Consider the following 16,983-nt stretch of genomic DNA (forward strand, 5'->3'; position numbering starts at 1 on the left):
GTTACACTTGGAACCTTCCTAATTCGCTTAGAAAATTTTTGTAATGTGCTAAAACCGTCCACCAAATTTCATTAAAATTGACTAGATTTTGAATAATAATTTTGCAATCTAAACCTTTTTTAAAAAATTAAAATTTTTTAAAATCTTGCACAACGAAAACTAGAACATACAAAGATTTGTCAATTTTTTTATAAATAAAGAAGCACTCCACCTATCTAATGCACTTAACATAATTCAATCGGATTATTTAAGCAGCCTCAGTAATGTTTTAAAGTAATAAACATTTTTTTGGTTTATAAACAAATTAGTGCCGTGGCCAGGAGGGGCTGCTACGGGCTCCTTTATTTAGATGGACTAACCCAAGATTTTTATGTATTTTTTGACCCGTAGAACACGATTTTTTTGGGTAATAGTTGATCCGGATGTCGATAAGATTGTTATAAACAAAGAACTTGAGGAATTACATAACATCGATTTTTCGCAAAATAAAACATTTTTTTGTATTTCTTGGGTAATTCTAAGCAAAAAATGTTCTTACAAGTTTTTTCGTAGGATGCATAGTTTTCGAGATAAACGCAGTGGAACTTTCAAAAAATCGAAAAATTGCAATTTTTGAACGCGAATAACTTTTGATTAAAAAATAAAATGGCAATTCTGCTAACAGCATTTGAAAGTTTAAGTCAAATTATACCGGTTTTAATTATTTGCATTGCTAAAAATTAATCTTTTTATTATTAAACAAAGCTATTTGTTAATAAGCCAAAAAATTGTTTATAAGTTTAAAACATTGCTGAGGTCCCTCAAATAATCCGATTTTAATTCTGTAAAGTGTATTAGATAGGTAGAGCACCTCTTTATATGTAAAAAAATTAGCCAACTTTTAAATGGTCTACTTTTTGTTCAGAAAGATTTTAAAAAATTTGAACTTTTTAAAAACATTTAGATTGCAAATTTATTATGCAAAATCTATTAGGTCGATTTTAATGAAATTTGGTACACAGATTAAGTATATTACAAAAAATTTTCTAAGCGAATTACTAAGGTCCTAAGTGCCACCAAAGTGGTTAAAAACATTGAATAACAACAGGCGTATTTTGCCCCCTTATTTTGTATTTATTGCTATATTGCAGAAAATTTAATACGTTAAGACATTTTTGACCAGTCGTATATCATACAAAATTCAATTATCTTTATTTTATTTCTTTACGACTTTGTTCCAAAACGAATCGTTTTAAAGTTATAAGCAAAGAAAGCAGAAAAAAATCGACCTTTTTCGAAATTTTCAAATATTTTAATATTTTTATTAATGTTCCGAGCATATTTGAGAAGGAGCATAAGTCAATTATTATTACTGAAGGTGTCACCTAACTTTATATGCAAAAATCCGAATGCCACCTCTCACATCCAAAAATAGACGTTTTTTCACAGATCCTTACTGGTCTATTATTGATGTTGCTAAAGACAACAATTCATTCTATGGTTTTCATACATTCTCAGATAATTTCTCCAATGGAGTGATTTTTTTGGACTTTGGACGTATTCAAGTGATTTTGGACAACAAATTGGCTGGATTTAGCAAGCCAATTTGTTGAATAAGTAAAAACAGTTAACTATTATACTTCCTTTATGTTATTATATTTGAGATATTGTAGCAAACAGCAATTAATTATCTAATGTCTGGATGGATCAAGCAATCCAAAGTCAATAAGAAAAAAATATACTTCCCTTAAATTTATATCTGACAATTTCCAATTTCATGTATAGGTACACTCAATTTCCTAACCTTCCCATTGAAACACTATTATTGGTTATACAAAAACGATTGAACATGGACACACCCTTTACGCTAAGGTACCCATTAGAGCGACTTTTTTTTAAACATATATATATATATATATATATATATATATATATATATATATATATATATATATATATATATATATATATATATATATATATATATATATATATATATATATATAATCGGTTCATAACGTTCTACGACGTCTTCCGATTCCCAATCGCCATTGCTCTCGATCGTAGCACATGTCTTCGTTCAAGCCTCTTTCTCCGATTTCCCTATGGATTCCTTCTGTCCAGCTTTTCCTAGGTCTTCCTCTCTTCCGCCGTCCTTTTGGTGCCCATCGTAGCACTTGCTTGGGTAATCTGTCTTCTTCCATACGTTGTACGTGGCCAAACCATCTTAGTTGCTTTGTTTTTATATCGTCCATTATTGTATGCTTTACATCCATTATCTTCAATATTCTTGTATTTCTGATTTTTTGTATTCTTGATATACCAGCAGATCTTCTCCAGAAGTCCATTTCAGTTGTTCTGAGCATATTTTCGGATTTTTCTTTAAGTGGCCAAACTTCGCTGCTGTATGTTATAATGCTCTTAACAATGCTGTTATAGATGTTACGTTTATTTTCTTTGGAGATACTTTGGTCCCATAGGATTTTGTTCAATAATGCGATAGCTTTCCTTCCTTGTGTGCACCTTTCTTGGATATTCTTGTCCAACGTTCCATCTTGTGTAATTGTAAGACCCAAGTATTTATATTCCTGACAGTGATTAATAGTTATTTCATTTTCCAACGCTAGATCCTGCTGTATACCTCCAACGCACATATATTCCGTTTTCTTGGTATTCACTTCTAAACCCCAGTTCCGGTACTCTTCTATGATTTTTCGGGTCATATATTCAATATCGTGATAATCCTGGGCCATAAGAATCTGATCATCCGCAAAACATAGAGTGTATAGCATGTTATCATCATTTAGCGGTATACCCATATTCTTACATTTCCTTTTCCAGGATTTCAAAACTTGCTCTAAATATATTTTAAATAGTGTCGGCGATACACAGCAGCCCTGTTTAAGACCCTTATTCACTTCAAATCCTGACGAGATTTCCTTGCCTAGCTTAACTTTTGCTATATTATGTTGGTATAGATTTTTTACAGCTTTAATGAGGTTCAGACTGATGTTAGTTTTTTCGAGGGCTTCCCAAAGTTTACTTTGTGGTACAGTATCGTATGCTTTTTTTAAGTCTATGTACACTAAATGCAGTTCTTGATTGTAGGCTATTTGTTTGTCTATTAACTGTGTTACACAATATAGGTGGTCAGTGGTGGATCTGCCAGCGCGGAAACCGGCTTGCTCTTCGCCCTCTAAGTCCTTGTATTCTTCTTCTATTTTATTTTTGATAATTTTTCCGTAAACTCTGCTGATGGTGCTTGTGACAGATATTCCCCGGTAATTATCGCATATATTTTTACTGCCTTTCTTGTGTATTGTAGAAATTACAGACAATTGCCATTCTTTTGGTATGACTTCGCCATTCATACATCTATTAAATAGATCTCTTAGGTATTCATACAGGGTGTTGCTACCGTATTTGAGCAGTTCTGGTGCTATGTCGCCAGGCCCTGACGCTTTTCTATTTTTTAGGGATTTGCATGCATTTCGTACTTCTTCCAGTCTTAACCGAATCGGTGAGCCACTGACAATTACATTGAAACTTTCGTGATCTTCGTTTTTAATAAAATCTCTATTTTCTACTAGTAACTGCTTGAAATAGCCATCCCACTTTTCCAGAGTAATCGGTGTTATTATATCCCTTTTGGTATCTGTTCTCAACGTTTTAAGGAATTTCCAGCTCTCTGTGTTTCTTGTCCCCCCTATATAGGCGTTAAGTTGATTGCATTTGTTTGTCCACGTTTCGTTTTTCTTCTGTGTGATTTTTTTCCGCACTCTTGCTTGTGCTTCTTTGTATAAAACCTTATCGGAATCTTTCTGTGTACTCATATATTTCCGGTACTTTTCTCTCTTATCGTCTATTTCGGTGGCTATTTCTAAGTCCCACCAGTATGGTTTATTTCTTATGTTGTCTTTGTACTCCCCCAATGCCTCATATGCAGCTTCGTGTATACATTCTGTTATATGTGTATGAAGATGTTCCGTATTTATAAATGTATATTGTCCTTTCAGTTTCTCATCCAGTCGCTTTTCGTATAACGGTCTTATGCTTGTTTGTTGTAAGCTTTCTAGGTTGTATTTCTTTTTTGGTGCCAATTTGTTTCCTCCTTGTTCTCGTGGATTTAGATTTTTTTGAGATTTCATTCCGGGGAACAGTACTTCCGCTTTTAGAAGATGATGGTCACTGCCGCATGTTGCTCCTCTATAAACCCTTACATCGTTAATTTTCATTCGACTCCGTTGTTTTATCAAAAGATAATCAATTATACTTTTCTGGTTCATAGTAGGTTGGGTCCGAGTATATTTATGAATGCATCTATGCTGGAAGAAGCCGTTCATAATTCTTAAATTGTTCTGTTTACAGATGTTAATTATTCTTGTTCCATTATTGTTGAGTACTTCCTCGCCGTATCTGCCTACTACGTCATCCTGTTTTTTATTGCCTGTTCTGCCATTTAGGTCTCCTAATAATATAATTTCTCTGGTATTTCCTATTTTGACGATTTCATCGTTGAGCTGTTCATAGAACTCATCTTTGTTAGCTACCAGTGCGTCCTCGTTTACACCATATACTCCCAAAATAGTTATTCTATAGCCATATATGTTCATGTTGACCTTTATCATTCTTTCATTTATTCCTTCCCACGATGTTATGTGCTTTCTTAATGTTCTGCGTATGAAGATCGATATTCCTTGTTGAGCTCTTATGTGTTTTGGAACTCCACTATAAAAATGATCATAGTAGCCCAATTTCTGTGATCCTTGGCCTTTCCTCTTAGTTTCTGTCACCACTGCGATGTCCATTTTCATGTATTTTAGCTCTAATATAACTTCATCCATTTTATTTGAGAGGCTTTGAACGTTCCATGTTCCAAAATTCATAGTCCTTTTTCGTCGCTTTTTTCGTTGCCGAGTGATCCGTCCATTCATCCGAGTCTGATTATTGGGTCGTTTAACATTTGCTTGTTTTTACAAGTATCGAGGAGTTAGCCCGATGCCTTAACCCCCAACTTGGAGGACCAGGGTTTGATTTCAGAGTTCCTTCTCTTAGAGAAGTTGCTTTCTCCACAGCTAAGGAGTCCTCTCTACCCCACTTCAGTCATTTTTTTTTACAAGTAACGAGGAGTTAGCCCGATGCCTTAACCCCCACCTTGGAGGACCAGGGTTTGATTTCAGAGTTCCTTCTCTTAGAGAGGTTGCTTTCACCACAGCTAAGGAGCCCCCTCTACCCCCTTTTTTTAAACAAACAACAAAAAATACAGGCAACGGTTAAAGGCAAATAACATAAAAGAAAAGACAGTAGAAAATACATAAACAATATCTCAAAGTGAAGATGATTTACAACGTATGCTGCATGAATTCAACATAATCGCCAGAAAATTTAACATGTTAATTTCCTCACAAAAGACAAAATGCATGGTTATACCAGCAGATCCAATAAGATGTAAATTGGAGCTGGAAGGTCAGATAATAGAACAAGTGATGGAGTTTAAATACCTAGGCATCAGACTATCTAGATACGGATAAGGCTCGAAACAGAAGTGGAAGATCAAGTGAATAGAGCAAACAGAGCCGCAGGTTGCCTGAATGACACAATATGGAGAAATAAAAATATCGGAAAAGAAATGAAAGGCAGAATTTACAAAACAGTCATCAGACCAATAATGACATACGACAGAGCTAGAAGTACAGGACGGAGATGCAAGGTGTATAACATTATTAACTGGATAAGAAACAGAAGAATAGAATGGAATGACCACATAAGCCGAATGACAACAAATAGGATAGTGAAACGAAATAGATGAAACGAGATAGATGAAACGAAAAACATGTTTCATGAAAAGAAAACACTGCTAAACAAATCTCAAGTCCGCCTATCAATGAAACGAGTGTGATTCATGATCATGACACATTTTTATTTTCGGAGAATCTCATAAATGGCCGGATATATATTTGTTTAGCAGTGGTTTATTTCCATGAAACGTAATTTACGTTTCATGTTTCTTTGATGAACGAAAAACATGAAACATGAAACGAAAAACATGTTTCATGAAAAGAAAACACTGCTAAACAAATCTCAAAGTCCGCCTACCAATGAAACGAGTGTGATTCATGCTCATGACACATTTTTATTTTCGGAGAGTTTCATAAATGGCCGGACATATATTTGTTTAGCAGTGGTTTATTTCCATGAAACGTAATTTACGTTTCATGTTTCTTTGATGTGCGGCCTGCCTAAGAGGAATATTTTGTCGACCTATAACACGAACACTATAGACCCTACTCTTGGTCATAGTCTTTCTTTATTTTTTTGTATCTGTTTAGACCTCTGAGTCTATCTGCTTAATGACTGACTTTTGAGAGTTGCGATAACTTTGTAGAAAATCCAGCTCAACCTGAACGCACCTTGTGGTATGATGTTTTTTCATGGGTTTGTTGGCTCCGTCTTTGCTCATGAGTTTGGCGAAATATGTTAAAGGTTTAGTGACAAGGCTTTGGGCTGTCACCCTTTATTGTGACCATATTTTTCATTAGAAAAAAAACGCAATATTTGTAAAACCATTCCTTTTCACTGTGCGAAATTACCATCCAACTCCTTTGTTCCAGGTGCTAGTGACCCAAGTAATGCTTCATTTCTTTTTTATTCTATGTGTGTATAGAATATGGAAATTGATAAGATTTTGATGGCTGTAAAGGTCGTTCTATCAATTGGCCCTTTGTAAAATTATCAACAGTTTGATTTATAAAACATCCTATGTCATTGGGTGCGTTCGGACGACCATAGCGGCTGACTGTCAGCAGAAATCGGCTGAGTGGTTGAATCCAGCCGTGATAGGGAAAGCTTAGTAAATCTCTCAGCGGCTGACTTCCAGCGGTGACGTCTGACAGCTACTGCTGGCTCAGCTGTCCAGCCGCTGTGGTCGTCCGAACGCACCCATTCTTGAAGCTTCCGTTACTGCCTTTGTTCAATTCTAGTCCAGAAAACATATTTATCCCGTTTTGTACATATATATATATGTGTTTGAAATTAAAAACATTTGAACTGCAAATATTTAAATTTATATTATTTTAAATTCTCGGAGCGGGCCATGGCCCTAATGGCCCCCTCCCTGGATCCGCCCTTGGTCGCGAGACAATACAAACCTTCAGACTCCGAGAAAGACATGTTAACTTCCTTTTTTTGGTTCAAGAATCGCCGAATCTCCCACGCTAAATAAATTTTGAATGTACGAAATCTCTTCCTGAAAACATCTATTTTTCGAATCTCGTAATACAGTGAGATAATTCTAATTCTAAACAAATGTAAATTTTATTGCCACGGTTGAGCTGTTTGCTGCTTGTAGTGTTTCAATGTTTTACGGTTTAACGAAGTTATATAATTTTATTTTGGGAGGTGATGATCATCATGATTCAGTCGTAGCCGATGGTTTCTGTTTCTGAACAATTTTTATGTCAAGGTTGTTGTGCGATGACTTACCTACAACACTACAACCAGTAGATTTACATTTATATTTTGTGGTTTAAATATATTAGAATAGAAGACGAAGATATAAATAAATATTATCCTTCTCTGGGTTATTGTTACAAATAATTGATGGCTCATCATTATTCTTGTTATTCGTCTATTGTCGTTTGTCGTTATTGTCTTTCAAATGAAATAAAAAGCGCCTCAGAATTAATTATGATAGAAGATGAGATGATGTAAATGACTAACATTTTTGAAATCCTTTTTACCTCGTTACAAACTTCCTCGTATATTTCTTTGTACTCATCAATATGCGCAGTTGTTTCAATGTGTATTTTTTAATTGATTCCATTGTGTTTCTTTTCCTCCCTAAGTTGCTTTTTCAATAAAATTTCAATTTTTTCATAAACCATTTATATCTGGCTTCTTGGGTTGTTGTTCCAGATATTTATTTAAGCGCCTTTTTTCAGTCAACATAATCACCTTATTCTCGCCTCCTGCTCCATATCTTGTCTTTTATTATGAGCCGAAGATTCTATATCCACGAGATCAACATCACGAGTTTATATTCAGACTGAATTCTTACAATCAATTTCAAGTATTCATGTTGTCCTATTCTGATTCGATATTTAACTAGAACTTTCGGCGTCGTTATTTTAAAATCAGTTGAACCCTCTTCAATGTTGATCCAGTTAAACACCTGCTTTTACTCCCATTTTCTCGATGTACAGGTAGAACCCTCATGACATCAGCGTTGTTTACTTGGGGTTTACCTCATTAACCACCGAATTCTCTAGTGGGTCAAATAACACCTGCTTTTATTCGTATTTTCTCGATGTATCGGTAGAACCTTGTAGAACCGATGTACAGTAAGAACCCCAATTAAAACCAGCGTTGTTTACTTGGGGTCTCATTAACCATCGAATTCTCTAGTGGGTCATATGAATATAAACAGGTCAAATTCCTGTTTATATTCATTTTCTGACGTTCAAACCTTACCAGACATTTCGCGATAATATGTTGGTAACATCTAGAATATTCTAGATTTTTAATAATTCTTCTTTTTCGTCAAGGGATTCTTTCTATGTGGAATATATTTTACAGAACTGTCGTAACAATAAAAAGGGAATGGCTTTGATACTGATGATCTTTTACTGGAAGTTGAGCGTACTATTTTTAATGTTGTACAGTATAGATTTTACAATATGTAAAACATATTATTTAATTATTACAAATAACACATTAAACATATATCTTAAGAGAGAATTTTTCATTACATATTTACATCATGGAGCACATTATTTCACTGCAACCATATAATTTTTTATTACAGAAACAATCTACGCTTTAATTTTAGTATGGCATTAACGATTTTACGTTTAACAACGATTATTCAGATAAACTTTCCATAATAAATATCTATGAATCGTGTAAATATTGTAAAAACTGTTTACTTAACTTTAAAATGTTACATTAGTAGTCGTTTAGAAGTATTATTGGTTCGTTTTAATGCTAGTGTTAATTTTCTGTGTGATCTGTCGTTTAGGAAATATTGATTTGGTAAATTCATTCTTCTTCTTCATTCCAGAGGATGTTAGGGCATCAATATTAGCCTCATTTTTTTATTAAGTGACTGAAAAGAGTGTATAATAATGTGAAACCGACAATGGAATAGAACAGTGGTTCCCAACCTTTTATGTCTCGCGACCCACCTTCTGATGTTTTTCCATATTCGCGACCCATCCCTCACCCATGATGATACGCTATTCTGTACTCTGTACGCTACTTAGCTACTGTAAGAGCCACGCCGCGGCCCACCTGAAATGTGCCCGCGACCCACTAGAGGGTCGCGACCCACCGGTTGGGAAACGCTGGAATAGAATATTATGAATAAGAATGATACTGAGTAGAACTGCTAAACAAAGCAAACGAGGCATCAATTCATGAGTTTTTAACTACATAAATAAATAACAGACTTTCGGCATTTATGGTATCCTGATGAAACAGTACTTTTTTTGTTATCTACCAAAAGGAGTGGCTTCAGTTCAAAGAAATAAACTAAGAAGAACTTCTTCTTTAGCACTTTCTTCAGCACGTGTAGTCGACGAACGCTACGATGGTTGGCAACAATTGCTTACGTACTACGAACAAACCTAATAGCTTTGGAAACCTAGGAACACGGAAGAAAAATTTGAGGGAATGGATATACCAATGAGGAACTAAGCAAGAGACTTCGAAGATTGTGTGTAGGAACAAGAATGGACAGAATAAAAAATGAGAAAATAAGACAGATCATCGCTAGCAAAGGGGATTAGCATATTTTGAATTGGTATGTACGTTTATGTAAGAAGTGCCACTGACAGCAGATGGATAAAAAAATATGAGAATAAATTTCCTAGGTAGAAGAAACAGAAAACGACCAAGAATATCCAACAGAAGCTTAGTAGACTGAATGTTAAATGGGTTAGGAAAGACAGTTGACCTGTCTTTCCAAAGACAGTTGACCTGTCTTTCCTCTTGAAAAACAGTTGAAACAATACTTCTGATACACTTAAGCTGTCTTGTTTATGTTAATCATCGAATTTTAATCGTAATACTAAATACAGTAAATGTTCCTAAATTATCATTTTCCTTTTTTCATGAACCTATTTTTACTCTTTCTATGCCAACAACACCGAACATTTCGAGGTTAGATATTTCCAAACCTTATCATATTAAACACATCGTACAGCACGTAAAGCCGGCCTCCATAGGTTTCCTAATTAATTAAATTAAAATTATATCAGCCTGTATTAATGTAATTAGTATCCCGCTATATCAACTAGGAATGTTAATGACACGGTAGTGTGATAATAGTACAGGTTGGTGGATTTATCATTTTTTCATTTAGTAGCACGCATTTTGAGTGATTAAATACAGTGATTTTATTTCTACATTCCGTAGATTATTGTAGAATTTCCTTCATTAAGAAATATTTAGGTAATTTGAGTTTTCTGGTTGCCCAATTGACGAGGAATAAAATACAATTTCATGCCTTCCATTAAGTAGATGAATTTAGTTTTAACATTTGCTTACTAACTTACTACTTAGTCCTACTTTTTTTTGGAAGGTGAGAATGTTCTAAAAACTTCTGGGAAGATCATCCCAGGCGTGTTGGATTCAACTCTCTACGTCTAACCGTAGCGAGCCGCCTACCAACTAAACTCACCCCCTCTTTCTCCAACCGGCGGGCCAGGAACCATAGGCGTAACCAGGATGATCCTAAGGGGGGTTACAACTACCTGAAAGGGGGGGGGGTTACAACTACTGGAAGGTTTCTGAGGGCTATGGTGTTAAGCGTATAGAGCTCAAAGTACATCCCCGGGGGGGGGTTATAACCCCCAAACCCCCACCTGGTTACGCCTATGCCAGGAACCGACCTTAGCGGGCATAGCTCTGACCCACCAGCTTTGCTCGTCACCTAATCCAGCACTCTCTGCGTGCGCTCTGTGACTTAGTCCTACTGGATCTACCTTTTTGTGATTATTAATAAGCAATACTGCAAAAGCAACTTTACTGTTCTTGTTCGGACATATTAATAGAATGAAACCACAAAGAAATATAAGGCAAATACAGTACAACCTCCATTAACCGAAATAATTGGGGGGAGGCCGTTTCGGATAACGAAAATTTCGGTTAAACATAACGTTGTTTTCTGTATTCTTCTTGTATCAAATTACACAGTATTGGAGAGATATAACTACAAAACATCGTTGTCAAAGGAAAACATAAAAGAACATAGAAGATGCTCTAAATATGTTGTTTTTCCTTAATTTTATTGTAACCATCTAAATTTACTTTTTATTGACGAAGTTATTAAAACTGTCAGCCATTTCGGTTAAACGATGATTCGGTTAAAAAGGTTTCGGTTAACGGAGGTTTTACTGTATTAGAATTAGAATTGGGAAGTAGAAGGAAAAGGAGAGGGGGAATACTCAGAATGAATGGATAGATCAGATCGAAGGAATAGGAAGGAATAAAGGGAAAAGTATTGCAGAATTAAAGACGCTGTCCAAAAATAGAAATGCATGGAAACAATGAGAGGGCAAAAGGATATGAGAAGATGACATATATAATTGGTGTTGCTCTTAGTTTAGGACTTAAGGGTGTAGGGTTCCGTTGAAAAATTTGTTTTTAAAAGGCCTGCTAACTAAAGAGTTTGGGAACTGCTGGTCTACATCTAGTCCTCGGATTAACTTACGTTTATTGACAACATTGACCAATATTTTGGGTTTTCAACGGCTGCAAATTTTTAGTAGTTTATATATAACAGCCCTACAGGCCTTAGAGGCCCTTGGCTTCGATAGTCTTGACTAATTTCTTCCACTTTTTGCGGTCCTGTACTTGTCCTCTCCAGTCTCTTGTACCCATTTCTTCTAGGTCAGTCCGGACGGCATCAAACCACTTCCTTCGTGGTCTCCCTCTTCTTTTCTTCCCTTGTTCTCCTGCTGATAAAACTCTTAGGACGTTTCTTTCTTGTGGCATTCGTAAAACATGGCCCAACCATCTAACTCTCTGTGCCTTGATTTTCTGAGTTATTTTAGGTTTCTTATACATCTCCATAATCTCCAGGTTTGTTCTTCTGCGCCATTCCCCGTTAGTCTCCTTTATACCCCCAAAAATTTTTCTCAATATTTTTCTCTCCCAAGTCTCTAGCTTCTTTTCTACTTTCTGGTTCATTGTCCAAGTTTCACATGCATACAGCACCGTTGGTCTCACTATTGTTTCATACGCTCGGATCTTGGCTGCCCTGGACACGTTTTTTGCCTTCAACAGTGGGTTTATTGAACCTACTGCTTTGCTACCTTTTAACAACCGTTTATCTATCTCTCTCTTCGTCTCCTCTATTTGTAACTGTGACTCCAAGGTACTCAAATTCAGTTACTTTCTCAAATTTGTAATCTTTGTCATTTGTCCTTAGAGTAATCCACTTATTTTCTTCAGCATTTTCTCCTCTCATTTCCATATACTTGGTTTTTCCTTGGTTTATAGTCAGGCAATATTTTTTTGCTTCTTCAAATTGCTTGAACATTTTTTGAAGTTCTATTCTTGAAAGCGTCAGAAACATTAAGTCGTCTGCAAAACCTATACACTGATGTCTTCTGTTAAGAATCGTGCCGCTTGTCTGGATATTGGCTCCTCTAATTATATTTTCTAGTACCAGATTGAATAAGTCTGTTGACAGGGCCTTGTTTTAATCCTATGTTGACGTTAAACTGATTTGAAAAACTGCCTTCTATCATGACTTTATTGACTGTGTTGGTTAACGTCATTTTAACTAATCGTATCAGTAGTTTAGTAGTTTATTCTATATTAAATGCATTGAAGTTTCATAATATGTAAAATACATCTGTTCCTTGAAATATTGTGTATTACTTTCATTTAAAAATTATTTGGTTCAGCTTTACTAAAACAATTTGTTATCCTAATATCTCATTTCTCATTTTTTGTTTCAGTGTACGGCAAACCTTTAGAAAAAGATTTGAAAGGAGATACTTCAGGACATTTCAAAAGGCTCTGTGTTTCTTTAGTGCAAGTAAGTAATCATTAAACTCCTACTTATGGACTAAAAGCTTTTATAAAGGAAAACTTTTAATAAAAAAACCATTGAAAGAAAATTACATAACGTACTTCACTTGGGAGTTTTTAAATAGGTCTCTTGATTTTCTTGCAATTTTGATTTTATTTGGAAGATTTGCACGGATATTTGACTATTTTTGCTTTTTTCTATGTTCAAGCTTTTTTGCTCTTCAAGCCCTTTTAAAGGTATTTTTAATTACTTCTTGTTTGCAATCGTTTCTGCACTGAAAAATTTCGAATTCATATACGTATTTTTTTTGTCTCTTGTTTAGTCACGGGTTTTTGACCGGTTTCCGGTCTTTTCATACTTATTATTAAATCGAGATAATTTAGGTCAATAATAACAGTGGAAGTCGCTATAGTTCAACCCAAATTCTGTAAAATCTGTGTCAGATCCGGCTTCGCCACACTATAAAAAGAATGGAACAGTGCCTACAGATATATGATAGAACAACAAAAACATTGAATTCATAAAAACTTAAAAAATCATTAGAGACGGTTTTGTGCTTACTAAAGGACTTAAACAAGGATATTGCTATCACCTCCTGTAATGAAAATATTCTCACAGCAAGCATTGAATAAATTAAAACAGACATTTATAACTACGAGATTGCTACTCAATGGAAAAACTCTATAAAACTCCAGCTAACAAAACAAAAGCAAGTTTGACATTTAATAATGCGTTAGTTAGATGGCTCTACTCGAGTTACTTGGGAACAAAAAAAGAATGAAGAAAATTGCTTCATAGGACGCCGAGAAAATGCATTTTTTTAACGTATACCGATTTTGAACTTTGAGATTATATTTTCTCCAACCTAATTTTTGATTGGAATTTTGCTATTTTTGGCAATTGTCACTCGTAATATCGATAGTTTTTATTATAATAATATATGTTACGAGTATTTTAAAGCTATGAAAATTAGTGTGGCGATAGAGAACAAAAATAGAAAGGTGATGGTTCGAAAATTATGATCCTATTGTTTATATCTTTGCCGTAAATGCCGGTCAACTTTGACCGGTTGTAAAACGGAACGGTTGTAAAAAGGATCCCCTCATCACAATTAAACGTTTTTTCTTTTAAAAGAAGCATCCTGCCGCTTTTTTTCCAATACCGTTTTCATGATATAATTTAGTTTAATATATTCGAGATATTCTATTTGTTTATAAGCCAAAAAATTGTTTATATTTTTAAAATATTCCCGAGGCCGCTTAAATAGTCCAATTTCAATTCTGTAAAGTACATTAGATAGGTACAGTGTCTTTTTATACAAAAATCATAGTTATTCTTATGTACCGTAAAATGGGGTTACTTTGACCGATGGGGTGAATTTGACCGAAAACATAGAAAAATATCTATTGTGATATACTTCAGCCACCCGGTATAATTTTTAAAATTATTTAAACGATTCGAATTTATAAATATCTAAGAATTCATTTTGAATTAAAAAAAAAAAGAATTAATATTCCAAGGGTTGTTAAATCCACCGATATAACGAATTAAGAAAAAATGGTTTAAAAAACGGTCAAATTAACCCCACTTACAAGAAAAATAATTTTACAGGCAAAATGCATATACGGTCAACTTCCCCCCAGATTGGGTGAACTTGGACCAAAGGCATTTTTTATTTTTTTTTGTAAGTCATGATTATTTTCTTGTAATTATAATCTAAGCTACTGAAAGTAGACGCCTAAACCCATAACATATTTGCATATAGAATAATGTAGCAAAATTTAAAATATGATTTTTATAGGATTAAAGTACAAAATCGGTCAAAGTCACCCCATTTTACGGTATCGTAATTATTGTGGTAATTACAGCGACAATTGTTGCTAAACTGTTAATTCGGTTTCCATCGGCTTCTGGAATTATAATCTATACGAAAAGAGCTTCTATATTACCAAGTTATTTAATTATTGATAAACAATTACTTATCTAAAATTTAAAATTTTAGTTGAAAATTAAAGATTTTGTTGGAAAAAACCCGCATTCTCCGGGGAAAATTTTCATCAAAGTAAATCGGGAAAAACACGCTTCTATGCAGAATTTAATTACGGGGAATTTTTATTTGGGTATTTTTGGTGTAAAGTTAAAATCTTTGGAGTTATAGAGCAAAAATTGAAAAAACACGATTTTCGGGCGCCATTTTGTTGATAAAAAAGTGGCACACTATCTGCGGATTTTGCATACCTATATTATTAATATATACAATCATAAGATTCGATTCCAGCAATAAAATTGCTGGTAAATAACTTTTCCCAAAAATGGCTTATTCTCCGATAATCTGGCCAGACTACCATATTCGTGACTCTATCTACCCATGAATCGAGACTTACGAAAATTCGCATCAAGTCATATCAGGCATCAATTTCGATCGTTGGTTGACTAATTTTTTTCCTGAATGTCCTGAATAACTTTTGTTGGTATTCGTTCCTCATCATGGTTTTGTTGACCTCTGTATAGAAATCTTCTACTACAGCTAGTAATTCATCTCTATTGGTGATGATATCTTCATATTTATCCAAGTTCGTTGTTTTTTTTGCCATTTGTTAATTTTTTCCTTACAACTTGAGGGTGTTGTTATCTTCAATCGTTTGTTGGATATGTTTTCTTTTATTCTTTGGGTTTTATTTGTTCTCTTTTATTACTTTGCATTTTTCTCCTATCTTCCATTAATGCTTGTGTTTAGGGACTTACTCTTTCGTTTTATGCTTTCTTTCGTCAGTGTATCTTCTGGCTTTTCTCTACAGCTTCTATTATAATGCCATTCAGGGTGTTGACATTTAGATCTGTATTCTTATTACCTCTGACACGTCCATCTCCTATATATGTTCTTTTTTGTAGAAGTTGTTCATTTGAAATAGATTTTTTCCAGCAAGAAACTAAGTAAAGTTTCACCTTGCTTGTTCCTGTTTCCCAAACTAAATTGTCACAGTGATGTTCCTGTCTCATTTGATTTTCTCCCTGTTTTAACTTTGAAATCACCACATATTATGGCATAGTGTGTTATTGTTTAGAGATAATTATTGGAATATCAGATATGAATGGCAATCGGAAATCGTAGCTTTAATAAGAATTATACGCTCCAACTGAGGAAAAAAAGAAAGACTCTGTCTTACCACTAATATATGGGTTTCTACACTTTTTTCTTGTTTTCTTCAAAATTCAAGTCAATATTGAATGCGTTCTTTAGTCTTTAATTATTATAAAACTTAATTTTCTTTAGGCTAACAGAGACGAAAACCAAGGCGTCAATGAACAACAAGCCCTCGCCGACGCCGAAGCTTTGATCGAAGCTGGCGAAGGAAAATGGGGCACCGAAGAATCCATCTTCAACACCGTCCTCATCACCAGGAGTTACCAACAATTAAGAGCCACATTCTCTGAATACGAGAGGCTAACGGGCAAAGACATCGAACAATCCATCAAGAAAGAATTCAGCGGAGATATCGAAAAGGGATTGTTAGGAATCGGTAAGAATTTTCTATATTTTGTGTATAAAATCTTATAACTTACATATCTCTCCTCTTCTAGTCGATTGTCCGATTTTGACATCGTGCCATTGTGAATTTCCAACGATTTATCTTACACTGTCTCCATCTTTATCTATCCTCTGTAACTCTGAAGCAAAGGTTTAGTGGAGCTCCAACCTATTTAGTAATATGGTCCACATACCTTGTTGGTGATCTTCCACGGGCTCTCGCTCTTTGCACCTTCCTCTGCAATGTCAGCTTCTCCAGACTATCTCTATGCACCACATAACCAAAGTAAGAGGTGATCTTTTCGGTCGCAATGTCGACAATATAGACAATGTCGACAATGTCGCAACAATAGACTCCTTGGTTCTTCTTGCGGTCCAGGATATTCGCAACATTCTCCGCCAGTAAAACAGTTCAAGCACGTCTATAATGCGTTTA

At 34.7% G+C, this 16,983-nt stretch overlaps 1 protein-coding gene across 4 annotated transcripts in view; it reads left to right on the forward strand.

Moving 5' to 3' along the window:
- LOC114325614 (annexin B9) overlaps positions 1-16,983 on the forward strand; it is an 85,423-nt gene that overhangs the window by 53,346 nt on the left and 15,094 nt on the right. For all 4 annotated transcript variants that reach the window (XM_028273719.2, XM_050662369.1, XM_028273718.2 and 1 more), the window contains 2 exons: positions 12,945-13,024; positions 16,293-16,539. In XM_028273719.2, coding sequence (XP_028129520.1) covers positions 12,945-13,024; positions 16,293-16,539 — 327 coding nt within the window. The remainder of the gene's footprint in view (positions 1-12,944; positions 13,025-16,292; positions 16,540-16,983) is intronic.

This window comes from Diabrotica virgifera, chromosome 9 (genome assembly GCF_917563875.1).
Source record: "Diabrotica virgifera virgifera chromosome 9, PGI_DIABVI_V3a".
NCBI classification, from domain to species: domain Eukaryota; kingdom Metazoa; phylum Arthropoda; class Insecta; order Coleoptera; family Chrysomelidae; genus Diabrotica; species Diabrotica virgifera.